This window comes from Medicago truncatula, chromosome 1 (assembly GCF_003473485.1).
Source record: "Medicago truncatula cultivar Jemalong A17 chromosome 1, MtrunA17r5.0-ANR, whole genome shotgun sequence".
In the NCBI taxonomy this organism is placed as follows: Eukaryota; Viridiplantae; Streptophyta; class Magnoliopsida; order Fabales; family Fabaceae; genus Medicago; species Medicago truncatula.
Window position 1 is genome coordinate 7,145,234 of NC_053042.1, and position 13,645 is coordinate 7,158,878.

At 34.1% G+C, this 13,645-nt stretch overlaps 3 protein-coding genes across 3 annotated transcripts; all 3 read left to right on the top strand.

The window, feature by feature from the left end:
* Positions 1-1,772: 1,772 nt before the first annotated feature.
* On the top strand, positions 1,773-3,310 carry LOC25482153 (U-box domain-containing protein 5). The gene is made up of 4 exons (XM_013610665.3): positions 1,773-2,043; positions 2,142-2,327; positions 2,691-2,798; positions 2,917-3,310. The coding sequence occupies exons 1-4, from the start codon at positions 1,996-1,998 to the stop codon at positions 3,262-3,264; spliced, it is 690 nt and encodes a 229-aa protein (XP_013466119.1). The 5' UTR covers positions 1,773-1,995; the 3' UTR covers positions 3,265-3,310.
* A 1,883-nt stretch (positions 3,311-5,193) lies between these two features.
* LOC25482154 (uncharacterized) lies at positions 5,194-10,637 on the top strand. Its single transcript, XM_013610666.3, has 2 exons — positions 5,194-6,409; positions 9,363-10,637. The coding sequence occupies exons 1-2, from the start codon at positions 5,333-5,335 to the stop codon at positions 10,401-10,403; spliced, it is 2,118 nt and encodes a 705-aa protein (XP_013466120.2). The 5' UTR covers positions 5,194-5,332; the 3' UTR covers positions 10,404-10,637.
* Positions 10,638-11,592: 955 nt separating this feature from the next.
* On the top strand, positions 11,593-13,644 carry LOC25482156 (proteoglycan 4). The gene has a single exon (XM_013610668.3). The coding sequence runs from the start codon at positions 11,743-11,745 to the stop codon at positions 13,477-13,479; it is 1,737 nt and encodes a 578-aa protein (XP_013466122.1). The 5' UTR covers positions 11,593-11,742; the 3' UTR covers positions 13,480-13,644.
* The last annotated feature ends 1 nt before the right edge of the window (position 13,645 follows it).

Consider the following 13,645-nt stretch of genomic DNA (forward strand, 5'->3'; position numbering starts at 1 on the left):
GGTATGGCTGCGTACAATACACCAAAATTGTGGGACCTCTTTCTAGACCCTGCATATCCGGGAGCTTTAGTGCACCATATTGCCCCTTTATCAAGTGTCCTTACCAAGTCTTTTTTTTCCCCCTTCTTAAAAGTCTTTTTACTCCATTTTTTTTTTATCAAGTCTTAGAGATGATTGCGTGCATGTAGTAAAAAAGAAAAAATAAACATGTTTTGCTCACTATTTTCCTTCACTATAGTTTTCTTCTATTGAATTTTTATAATAAAGTTTTTAAGAAGACACATCTTGCACAAAGGATGTTGTAATTTGTTTTCTTCACTATGTTTTAACGTACATATCTTTAATGGACCCCGAAGAAGAAATAATTGTGAACATATTAGTATGGATGGCGTAGAATTATAATGGTTACATGGTGAAATGGAATTTGCAAATCATTGAAAATTGTTAACTCTTGTGATTCTTATCTTATTTTTATTCATCTCTTGATTTCTTTATACTCACTCCATTCAATTTTCACTGAGTCAATTTTCCATTTCATACATATTAAGAATACTCCTCCGTCCCTTAATAAGTGACACAGTTGACCCAATTACGCATATCAATGCGTAATTTTGAGTTTAAATATCTTGAATAATATATTGGAAAAAATTATGAAAATTTGATATTTTGAAAATACTCATCGAGACGAATCTAACGACATCTTATATGATATTATTTATCTTTGTATATTAGTAGAAAAATATGGTCAAAGTAAGTTAGATCAAAATTGCACGTTTTCAAACAAGTCATTTATTGCGGGATGGAGGGAGTAGTGTATAAAGGAAAGGGAGAGAAAAATAATTTTGAGTGCCTTTTTATCATAAATGTAGAGTAGAATATAGTTTTGAATTCGGAGTTGTGAAAGTAGTATTAATTAGAGTTATAATTGAAAAAAAAAATTAATGTTGTATTGAAAAGTGAAATGGGTCAAGATTCTTGAGACTATTTTTTTTACAAATGGGTCGGTTAAACTGGAACGGAGGGAGTAATTTATATTGTATTGAAAAGTGAAATAAGTTAATTTTTTTTAGACAATATTTTTTTACAATTGACTCAGTTATTATGAAACGGGAAGTACTAATTTTTCTATACTTCTACGTGTTGGTTGCTTTTGTTTTAGCTCATAAAAAACAAAGAAAAGGGGTTGAAAGGTTAACCAATCATCAATCTTAGCATATTATCTTGCCATATATCATTTCTCGAAAAAATATATCATTTTCCTAACCTCTTTGGGTGGATATGTCCAACCACACAAAACATAGGGTCCTGGGACTGCATATGACAAGTACATCTTTTTCGTTCTTGGACTTGTCATTGATGTCTCTGATTTATTCTAGATTAGATAAAATGATTGATAAAATGATTAAAATAAATTATTTATATGAGAAAGATTGATTAATTAAAAGAAGATAAAAATAAAGGAATCAAAATATTAAATATGAATGACACTTAAATGAAACTCGATTGTCGCCGCACTTTTTATTGTGAGTGGTCATTGTCATTAATTCAACCAATCATATTTGCTATTCTTTTTTTTATCCAAAAGCCTATCAATTTCATTTGAGAAAAGGTCAAAAGGTATTTATAAAAGAAAAATGAAAAGCTTTTCTTCTCCAACTTTGGAGCCGCCTTGCATTATCTTGGCTACTGGTCAAGAGTCAACGAGACTAGAGATGACCCCATGAGCCAAACATGAGAAATGCACACCCAATAGTAAGTAATAATAATAATGGTGGGATAGCATATATATAATAACATTATTATTATATTTGTATATGCTGTTACAATTAGAAACAGTCACATATTAAGGAAAAGCTTGAAACAGACACAAGAAGAAGCAAAGACACCTCCTCACACTGTTTATGTTCTGTTGTCTTTTGTTTCTCTTTAATCTGGTATCTTACTCATTACCTTGCTCCTTCTTCTCTTCTCCTAGCTGAGTTTCAATCTCTAGTTATGTTGACCAATAATATTGCTGCAATTACAAGCTGTTGTGAAGTCAAGGTACCCTCATTTTTTATGTTTTGTTACGGTGAAACTATACATGAGATGAGAAATTAATGTAAGATATGCATATTGATTCATTTTTTTCACTTGTGCAGGTGCACCGTTCCATATGCATAGAGCTTAACGGATTCATTGATAGAATTTTGCATATTATATTAGCCATTGAATCTTCTAGACCAAATTGTGCCTTAGCAATTCAAGCATTGTGCTCTTTGCACTTTACTTTGGATAAAGCCAAGTCAGTTATCAAAATCTGTTCTGGCTCCAGTAAACTCTACCTGGTAACTCAATTTTATATGCAAAGTTATCTGCATGCTATAATTTAACTTATAGTTGTTTCTTCTTTTGATACTTTCAAATACTAATTTGTAAGCAACTCTTATAAGACACAATATTTAGGAGTCTTCTTACCTAATAAGTGAGGTTCATATTGAAGACGTGTATCATGTCCGGCACCGACACACATGGTTAAATTTAGGACTTATGATGTCTGGCACCTGACACATGTAGTTAAATTTCTGGTTTTTTTTCGACTCGGTTTTTGGTCTTGAAGATTCAATGGTTAATACGTAATGAACTAGTCTTTTGTAATGAGCTCTCCTTAGATCCTATAACACTAACCTTCTTATTTGCATATTGGTTAGGCAATAACATCACACAAGATACTTTCAAGATGTGAAAAGTTAAGAAACTCTTTTGAGTTGTACTTGACTCAGATTCAGAATACTGTTCCAATTCCATTGGCTGCTGAGGTTAGTTATGAACCTACTATTGTAATAGTATATTTTTTGTGCTACAATTTCACATTTTTTTGATTTTTAACTTTTTATGTGCAACTTGGTAATTGAGAATTGGAACTGGCCTATACAGATATGTTCAATATTAAAGGATCTAAGGGATGCAGAATTTTCCTTGGAATTTGAAGAAGATGAGGCTAGGCAAGTTTTACTTTCACTACTTGAGAAGGAATTTCCTGATTCAGCTTCTATGGAGAATGCAGAAGTTGAAGCTATTAAAATTGTAGCTTTGAGGTTGGATATGAAATCTTCATCCTCAATTCTAGTAGAGAAATCAAGTCTTAAGAGGCAGCTTGAAAAAGTCAATAAGACAAACCAAAAGGAAAAGGAACTTTTAGCATACCTTTTATATTTGTTGATTAAATATGGTAAATTCATTTTTAAGTTTCAAAATGAAAGCAATGTTTGTGAATCAAGTTAATGACTCTATCAACCCAAAAGTTGGAAATGTATGATTATTTATTCAATATTATTTTTTTGATCAATTATTTTGTTTATTTAATATTATTGTCCATAGATTATTAGAGTTTTATAAGTTGGATTAAAAGCATTTGTCTTGTATTGATTATAAAGTGTGCATACTCCAAAAAAAGGTATCTATAAACAGTATCATACATGGATACTTGTTGTATACCTCCAAACACATCTCCTAAAAGTGTTATATTATTTTGTCCTTTCTTTTGTGTAAATTGTTTTTTGAATACTTTCAAATACTTCTCCCTTAAAATAAAAAATTTCAAACACCATCTTGTGAGCTTAACTCAATTGGTATGAATATTGAATATATTATGCAGGGGTTGAAGTTTTAACATCAGTCATTCCACTTCTCCACATTTAAAATGTGTGAGCTTTAGCCACTAAACTTTATATTTTAAAAACACCAAAAAGTTTGAAAACTTAATTAGATATTTTATTGGCTTCGGATTTTGGTATTTCTTATTATAATTTTAATTTATGGAATAGTGATATATGTACATCCATTTGAAGACAACTTTGATGACAACCTTGTTTCTCTCTTTTCTAATTGGTCAAAAACAATGGAGAGAGGAAAAGGAAGAGAGAAGAAAAGAATATTATGTGAGTATGAGAGAGAAAGTTGTTCAAAAGTTGTCACAAAATAGATGTACAAATATCATTTCTCTTTAAAGAAAAGACACATTGATTTTGAGAATTGAGTAACACATTAACGAATGAAGTCGTATCAACATAAGTTTAACGAATGAAGTTGCATCAACGCAAGATTTAGAAGAAATTGCGATGAAAATTATCAAATTACAAATGAAAAAAATAAAATAAAATAAAGAGGCTAACTATTTTTATTATGGTTGTCTTGAGTTCTGCTGATTAATGCTTTTAGTGAATGCAAAGAGGTTATAAAATATAATATGGGAGTTTTTACGGTACAGTCATGAAACTGATTTTTTTGAAAAAGTTAATTTTAATCTTAATGATTGATTCATTTTTAAATTGTTGATTATTGATTAATGATCAATAGTAATTCATCTAGTAATGTTTGCAATATCTTAGACTTACATATACTATTTTATCGTTGGCATCTTTAACATGCAAACAGAGTTGTTGATATCATGTGATAGTCTTAAGTCTTATACTTTGTGGGGTGTTACACTTAAAACAAGGTAGGATAAAATTAGATTAAGTGTATTCTTGTTAATTTGATGAATTGATGATACTATGATGACTGAACTTTTGATGTCATTGTACAAACAGTGAGGTGTTAGTGGGGTGTTACTCACAACACTTTTGATATTATAGTGTTAACTTCACCAAAAAAGTCATTATCATGACTTTACCATAAAATTTTCCAATATTAATATTATGTTTATAAGCACAAATTCTATAATTTTCATTATCACAAATATCTTCTTCTTTTTATAACTGCAAAACTCTTCTACAACCGTTGATGAATAAATCAATCATTATTTATTTTTTAAAGAAAAATAAATTAATCATTGATAAATCATATTATCAACTCTTAATTTACTCTTTTTTTTTATTTGTCAAATATTTAGCGGTTAGAATTTTATCTCTTAAAATGAATAAGTTGGATTCTCATATTTCAACATTAAATAATGATTATTGCAATGTTCTATCTGCTGAATTATATTTACGATAACTCTTAATTTACTCATTTACTAACTACTCTTTCTTTATCGTATGACCAACTAACCGAGTTTCATATGTACATTTCTTGATTACTACACTTAATTCACGATCGAACTTCGAATTATCAGAGTCACTTGCTCTGCAACGAAAGAGTGAACACCAAACAAAAACTACTCATGTGGCCATTGGGCTTAACTAAGTAGTTAATAGGCCCATTAACTTTCGTTTCGTACTGCTTCTTCTGTCGTCATCTTCGTTCGAACAATGAGGTAGCCATCAAGTTCATTGTATAAACCCTAAAACCCTAATCACCATTTTATGCTTCAATCTCATCAATTTCAAATTCAAATTCAAATTCAATTACAATGAGTTGGAGAATTTTTCTTTCTTCTTCAAAACAAACCCTAACCAAACTCAAATCAATCTCAAATTCCCAATTCTCCAAAACCCTCTTCAAACAATTACCCATTTCATCATCAATCATCACTCACCGAACTCTCCATTTTCATTCACATGAATCCAGCACTTCACTGATCGACCCATCACTCAAAACCCACTTAAACGACACCACAATCCACCAAAACGACGATGAAGAAATCACCAACGAGTTTCTCTCTCGATTCGCTTGGATAATGAGGAAAAAAGTTAAAGAAGTTTATCCCGAATGCGATAAAAGTACCGTCGATGCAATGCTGCTTGTTATTGTTGAAAGGGTTGTTTCAGAAATGGAAAAGGGTAGTGGGAGTGATGAAAATGTTGCGTTTTCGCGATTTGATTCGGTGGATTTTAGTGAGGATTTATGGAGGACTGTGTGGGAGGTTAGTAATAAGGTTTTGGTTGATATGAATAAAGAGAGGAAGAAGGAGAAAATGAAAGGGTTTTTGCAGTGTGATGAAGTGAAAGAGATGTGTAGATTTGCTGGTGAAGTTGGGATTCGGGGCGATTTGCTTAGAGAGCTTAGGTTTAAATGGGCACGTGAGAAAATGGAGGAACATGAGTTTTATGAGGATTTGGAGAAAATGAAGAAAGAGACTCAGATTGTTGATGAAGAAATAAAAAATGAATCCGAAGAAAATGTCGATGTTGATGCTGGTGTTCGTGTTGACGGTAGTGTTGAGGAGAAGAAGGTTGTTGGGCTTCCTAAGAGGAAAGGGAAAATTAGGTTTAAGATTTATGGGCTTGATTTATCTGATCCTAAATGGGAACAAGTGGCTGATAAGATTCATGAGGCGGGAGAAGTTATTTGGCCGAAGGAGGTGAAGCCGATAACCGGGAAATGCAAACAAGTTACCGAGAAAATTCTGTCCTTGAAGGAGAAGGATGGAGATGATAGTTTGTTGACCCTGTTGGCTGAATGGGTAGAGCTTCTTCAGCCTACTAGGGTGGATTGGATCAATTTGCTTGAAAGGTTGAAATCTCAGAATTATCCTTTATACTTCAAGGTAACTGTTGCATTGCCTTTCTAGTTTTTTTGAGCAATGGGATTTTCCATATAGATTACCTGTGTATGTATGTGAATTTGTTTTAATACTTTAGCAGATTACTGTTATTAGGAAATGTTATCTAATGTGATAAGATTTTGTTGTTGATGATGATGATGTTGTCGCAATATTATTAGGAAATGCAATGTTTAGTTCTAAATACTTCTCCTGGGCATATATATGTATCGGAGATTGTATAGGTTAGGATATAGAATATAGATTATGTTATAGTAGTTAAGAGTTAGTATAGGTTAGGATACAGATCCTCGGCAGCCTACATATCTATAGCAAGCTCTGCAGCATAAAAAATCATCCTTACTTAAAGTGTAATAGCAGAAAACAGTTGATCCAATGATCCTTTTTTTAGGTTTAGTCGCTCTTTTAGTTTTCCAGAATCATCCTGCACTTCACTCATTTTGCAATTACACTCATTTCTACTCTCAGTGAATAATCTTTACACAATAATTTATTATTTTTAACCTTATATTTGGTTCTTCTCGTCTTGTTAGTTACGCTATTTCTTTGATGCGGTGGTTATACAAAAGCCAAGTTCATGACCATTTCTCTTTAGAGAGAATATTTATTGAGAGTTGGATTGTTAAATCTAAGAAAAAGAGATACTGGAAAAAACAATGATGAAAGTGAAACACTCTAACACAAAAAAAAAACAATGGTAAAAGATACCGTGTGCGAAAAAAAAAGATTCAGAGCAGTCTTATTTTTATATTTTGGTAAAAATTCTCATCCATTTGAATAATTCATTAGTCAGCAGTAGTGCAGTACTGTAATTTTTTTAACAGAGGGACAAACTTTAGCTACAAAAGAGAGAGTGCACTCATATGTTCCATGACAGATATCTGAGTTCTGAATCACTTCTAGACTCCCAAAATCCTGATGTATCATGAGACAACAAATAAGGCAGTTGAACGATGTTACTTACACCAAACCTTGCTTGTTCAACTCTTCTTCCTTTGTCATAGCAGGGGCCGCAGGTGATGGAGAGCTCTCCACTCCCATCTCATCTCTTAAGTTCATTGATGCTTTGCTTCAACTCATTTATATGGCTTCCCATTTCGTCTATCTTTGAAAGGATGGAGTTGGACATTGTCTGGAACCGAGTTTGCATTTGCTGAAGATTTTGCACAAACATAGTCATAACGGATTGCTTTGGGTCTTCTGAGCCATGTCCATCCATGATTTGAACAACGCTTCTTCACCTGGAATGAACTCCTTCAACAAGTTTCCTTGAAAAATCGTTACCTTGTCATACACAATATTTAGGTGGCAATTGTTGTGGGCTTATATGACCCCGTTATTTTGCCACATATTTTATGGTTTTGGGCTTATATGGATCGCTTAGTTTGAGAGCACAGATGATTCTAAGAAGGCCATTCCATATGCTGCATGTTGGAAATTGTAAAAACCTTTATTTAATACATATTTTAAGTATTAATGAGTTGGACCGAAATATGATTTATTATAGAACATTTTGTGGTAAACTGATCCATGTAGCCGACCCCACTTAGTGGGATATGGCTGGGTTGTGGTTGTTGTGATAGTGTGATACATATATTTTAAGTGAACTCCTGTGATCCAAAATGGGATCAAGGTGTTGGGATATACAATACAGGATAATTAGAGTGGTTAAAGAGTTGGTAGAATTTAGCAAGTTGATAAGTTAGTTTTGTGATTGTTAAGACTAAGAGTTCCTTTTATTTTGGTTATCTGTAGTCTTTAGATAGCCCTCAATTGGTAGAGCCGTAGAGGGGAAATATAGCTTTGAATAATTAAATTTTGTGACTAGAGAATTATCTAGTGTGATTGTGTGAAAGAAGAGTGCTCTTTTGGGGTAGCCTTGCTTATACCTTTGGTATCTTCATTTGTTTTCAATATGTATCTTAGTTGAACAGATAAGAAACATAGCAAATACAACAACACACTAGTTAAAGTTTATTTTCCTTCAATAATATCATCGCTAGAGGTAGGGGAAGACCTAGAAAAGCTATAAGAGAAACTATTAAGATGGAACTAGAGATTAATGAGTTGGAGAAAGACATCGGTTATGATAGAACACTATGGCGTCGTTTGATTCATGTAGCTGACCCCGCTTAGTGGGTTAAAGCTTCTATTGAATTTGAAACTAGCTATAACTATTTCTCCATTATGATTTGTTTGTTATTTTGAAGTGACAATTCATTTTGACTGGATACAAAAAGATTAGTGCTGTTTAATGTATTATTATCGCTACCACGAGCATTACTTATATTTTGCTTGAATCTGTAAGTGTGCACAGCAGTACTGTAACTGCAATAGCCTATATAGTCTCAAGCTGTTAGCACAGCTGGCAGTAGTTATCTTCTAACTGCATTATGTTATTTGTTGTTAGATAAGCTATGCAAGTTATGCAAATGACTTAGTGTTATATAAATATTTGTAACAGACCTGTGATGACTATCATCACACACTATAAATACAACTTGTACACTCAGTTTTCAGTAAATCAATAGAATATCAAACACATTGAAATGTTCTCTCTTTAATGTTCTTAGTTTTGTTGCTAAATAGAATCTATCATTTGTGTTTCTTCTTTCCTTGTTGGCTTGATTGAACATGAACTGTTTGGTTGAAGTTTAGTCTTTTGGTTGCTCTTGATGTTTCTTTGAAACGGGATGTCTCACTTGACATTTTTTTTAATCTGTTATTACGGAAGATATTAGAAGAGAACACTTTCTTTTTATTTGAGAACAAGGTGGAAGAAGGTTTCACATCCATGAAATGTATCTGAACATCTAAAAACATTTGAATATGTTTTTATACCACTATCCAGGAATTCTTTCTTGCTCGAAGAAAGGTTCCTAACAAAGGCCTGTTTGGATTTTGTATTTAATTTTTTTTCAAATCATGTACTTTGTAGGTGGCAGAAATGGTATTAACTGAAGATTCTTTCCAAGCAAATATATCTGACTACTCTAGGCTTATTGATATGTATGCTAAAGAGAACCGCATTGATGATACTGAGAGGATGCTTAAGAAGATGAATGAAAATGGTTTACAACCAGATGCTTCGATAGCCAATGTGATGGTCCACATGTACAGCAAGATAGGTAATCTTGAACGTGCAGAAGAAGCATTTAAAATCTTGAGTAGCCTGGGTTTCCAACCAGACACGAGAGTCTACAACTCAATGATCATGGCCTATATCAATGCTGGTGAACCTACAAAGGGCGAAACACTGATGAGGCAGATGGAGACGAGAGATATTAAGCCTACAAAGGAAATATACATGTCATTGCTCCGATATTATTCTCAACGTGGCGACATTGATCGTGCCTCACGAACTTCATCATCTCTGCAGTTTGCAGGACACCCGCAGACTATGGAAACATGCACCCTGCTTATTGAAGCAGCAGCAGGTGCAGATGACCTAGATAAGGTAATCTTCAATTTTGACCATATGGTAAAACTTGGGCATAAGCCTGATGATAGATGCACTGCTGCCATGATTCGTGCTTATGAGAAAACAAATTTATTGGACAAGGCATTGGATCTTCTTATGACGTTAGAGAAGGATGGGTTTGAGCCTGGGATTGTGACTTATTCTGTTCTTCTGGACTGGATGGCTAAAATGCAGCTTGTCGATGAGGCTGAACAGATTTTAAACAAAATTGCTCTGCTGGGCGAGGCTCCTCCTTTTAGGGTTCAAGTTAGTCTTTGTGATATGTATGCAAGGACTAAAATGGAGAAAAAGGCCCTTCAAACACTAGGCGTTCTGATAGCCAGGAAGGAAGAGTTACGACCAAATGAGTTTGAGAGGATTATATCTGGCCTTATCGATGGTGGGTTTTTGCGGGATGCAGAAAGAATGCATGGGATTATGGAGGCACAGGGTTTCAAACCATCTCAGCAGCTTAATTTAGCCCTTAAATCTGGCCGCTTACCATTAAGTATGAGGTAGTTTAGAGGTCATGAGTAGTGCTGTTGTTATTCTTTCTTTGTCAAGTGACCAACAAATGTACTGCTTTATTAAGGGAGACACGGTCTGATAGATTGACCATAACATATAACCAATAAAGTATTTTTAGTTTATGCTCTTGATAAGTTGTTGGTTTCTCAATTGTATCATGTTTATGAATTTTGCCATGGTTACATGTTTGCAAGTGTTCGGATTACACTGATTTATTTCTCTTAATATTCTTTTGAACTTAGTCTTTTGTATATAGTAGATTAATTTGATTACACATTTTCTTATCGGTATATACAGTATCTTCTTTTGACATGTTTTGCACTGATGCGCATTATTCTGATTTTACCTTGAGCTGTCTAGGAATTTGGATGTGGTTGCATGTAGAGACTTTTGAAAACATATTTTAACCTATCTGTGTATCAGTCTATATGGTTTGCTGGTGTTATTTATGTTGATGCTATTTTCTAGACTTATTGATATTTCTTTTTCTTCCATTTTCTAATTTCTTAGTTACCTTTTTTGTGTTTCTTTGCTTGCTGTTAACTTCATTGTTTTGACTAAGGTCTGGCTAATTATGTTAAAACTTCCCCTTATTATTTTAATGACTTACCTGCCTTAACTTTCTTAGTTTTTTTTTTTTTTTTTTTTTGTGTGCAGTTCTTAGTTTAATGTTATTAAAGATTTTACTGTGTCTAAAGCTGCGTAAATGTTTCTTGATATATCGGCAAGCCAATATGTGTCCACCTCACCATTTAATTGTGACCGTTTATCATCTGAGTTCTTTTCTTGAAAGGAGTATATGAAGAAAGGTACGTTTTGATGGAATTTCTGAACCTGCTGGGTCATACCCATTTGCAAAACTAACCAAAGCAAAAAATGAAAATGGCATACACTTTCCAAACTGAAATTGGGTTTCGATAAATGGATGAATAACTAAAAGAAAGAAATAATAACGAGGTAAGGTATATCCTTTCCTGAGTCAAGAAACAATAATAGGTGGCAAACGATTGATTATTAGAATATGAATTAATATAAGTAAGAAAAGAACCTAAAAGAAAACTTTTTAAGGGAATCAGTGTGAAATGTTCCAAAGGAAGCAAAAAGAAATTGTGTGCTGAAAGTAAAACATATATAATGAAAGCCTCACCATGCATGCAAGGCATAGAATTTCAATTATGTATATAAAAAAGAATCACATTATGTCATTATGCAACATTACATTTAAACAGAAAACTAGGAAAAGAAATTTGATTAGTAGGAAAATAAGAACATCAGGAAAAGAAAAACAACATCCTCTTGTGTATTCAAATATCAACCAAACCAACCATCCATGGCACAAAGAAAGCCAACATTTCGTTTTAGAATCCCTTCCTGGCTATCAGGAACACCTGAATCAATGTCTCGTCGTCCGAAAGACGCATCAAAACCAATTACTCGTTCAGACACAAATGTTCCCATTCAAAGACCATCTAGGCCTTCTCTCATAACCCCTGCAGAATTTTCTCCTAGTCCTACCAAAACTCAAGAAGCCGCTACAATTGAACCTCAAAACCATTCACCGCCTCATCCAAGTCAGCCAACACCATTATCATCGTCGGTGTTTGTTGAAACCACTCACTCAAAACCACAATCTCCATCAACATCGCCAAACCATGTCAACTCTCCACCACCATCATCTCATGCGGCATCTCAGGTTCATGTTGCCTCAACTCAACCTCAGTCTCCCTCTCATCATGACACCATGAAGGTGCCAAAGCCAAATTCTTCATCTGTGGAAGAAAGCACTCATCCTACATCACCCCGAGTTTCTAAAATTGAGCCAGCTTCTCAGCATCACCCACCATCGCCTTTGGCCCCAGAGAAAAAAAATGAGCATCATCTACCATCTCCTTCGGATATAGAGCGAAAAAATGAGCATCATCTACCATCTCCTTCGGATATTGAGCGAAAAAATGAGCATCATCCACCATCTCCTTGGACTTGGACCCCGGAGCAAAAAAATGAGGTGTTAAAGGCTAACCATGAAGAAAACACTCGGCATACATCATCTACCTCACAAGAAGAAAAAGGGAAGATGTCAGTGTCTGATCCGGTTCCAAGTGAACCGGAACCAAAGACGAAGTCACCATCGAAAATCATCCCCGTGTCACAACCAGAGAATCTTTCTAAGCACACAAAAACAAAACTAGATGAGGAAATATCAACATCAAAACTAACACCAAAGTCCCATTTGGAAACTCAAAGGAAGTTCCTTCAACCTAAAGAGAAAGAGAAAGTTATGCATGAAACCAAAAAAGTAGGAAAAGCCAAAGACAAAGATAAAAGTACTAGCCAACCGAATCAACATACCAAAGCATCTTCTTCAGGCACAAAGGATAAGAAGCATCATGGTGTAAGAGAAACTGTAGAGAGAAAGATAATGTTTTCCACATCAAACTCTAGTGGTAAAGACATATCACACGAAAGAATTGTCCCATCGAGTGAGGAAAGGGAAAAGGAAAATGAAAAGGGAAAGGCACCAATGCATAAAGGTATCAAAGATGATATTACAAAGTTTGTTCATAAAATATCAGCCTCAGTGCAACCAACACAACCTATGGAGGACAAAAAATTCAGTGTCATAACACTGACTGGTGACAATAGAGGAGCAACAATGCATGTTGGTTCAGAATCAGATAAGAAAGAAGGGTCAATCCACATTCACAGGGCCTACAAGACTGAATCTGAAGAGAGCATTGATGTGACAACAGATGGAGAAGGAAACACTAACAATGAGGAAGAAGACTCAATGGAACATGGTGAGGTTGGGAAAGCATATGTTAACAGCAACATACAAAGTATCAATAATTCACTCATGTTTCATGGTTCAATCAATGAAAGAGACCCTGGAGTTCAAGTTACACTTCCACAAAAGCCCTTAGAAACCATCAACCACGATGATAAAGACACTCATAATCGCAGGACTGAGTTTAACATTAGCCGGTCTCAGAAGTCAACGTTCCAGCCAACAGTTCGCCGTTATGGTCGCAAGTTCAGTTGTGGAAATGAAGACATTGAGATTATGTGAAATAAGAACAAACATAGCTTCCCTTGTACACCATAAAAATACACCTTGTACAGAAATATTGCAACTTTTAATTATAAGAAAATAAGATTTATAGTATTTAGCCACTTTCCACCAAGAACGTGTTGACAACATCAACAATATATAATATAAATTTTTTCCATTTTAT

Coding starts and splice junctions, on each gene's coding strand:
- LOC25482153 (XM_013610665.3), top strand. CDS start 1,996: ATGTTGACCAATAATATTGCTGCAATTACAAGCTGTTGTGAAGTCAAG. Junction 2,044..2,141: donor CAAGCTGTTGTGAAGTCAAG/GTACCCTCATTT, acceptor TCACTTGTGCAG/GTGCACCGTTCCATATGCAT. Junction 2,799..2,916: donor CAATTCCATTGGCTGCTGAG/GTTAGTTATGAA, acceptor TGGCCTATACAG/ATATGTTCAATATTAAAGGA.
- LOC25482156 (XM_013610668.3), top strand. CDS start 11,743: ATGGCACAAAGAAAGCCAACATTTCGTTTTAGAATCCCTTCCTGGCTA.
- LOC25482154 (XM_013610666.3), top strand. CDS start 5,333: ATGAGTTGGAGAATTTTTCTTTCTTCTTCAAAACAAACCCTAACCAAA. Junction 6,410..9,362: donor ATTATCCTTTATACTTCAAG/GTAACTGTTGCA, acceptor TGTACTTTGTAG/GTGGCAGAAATGGTATTAAC.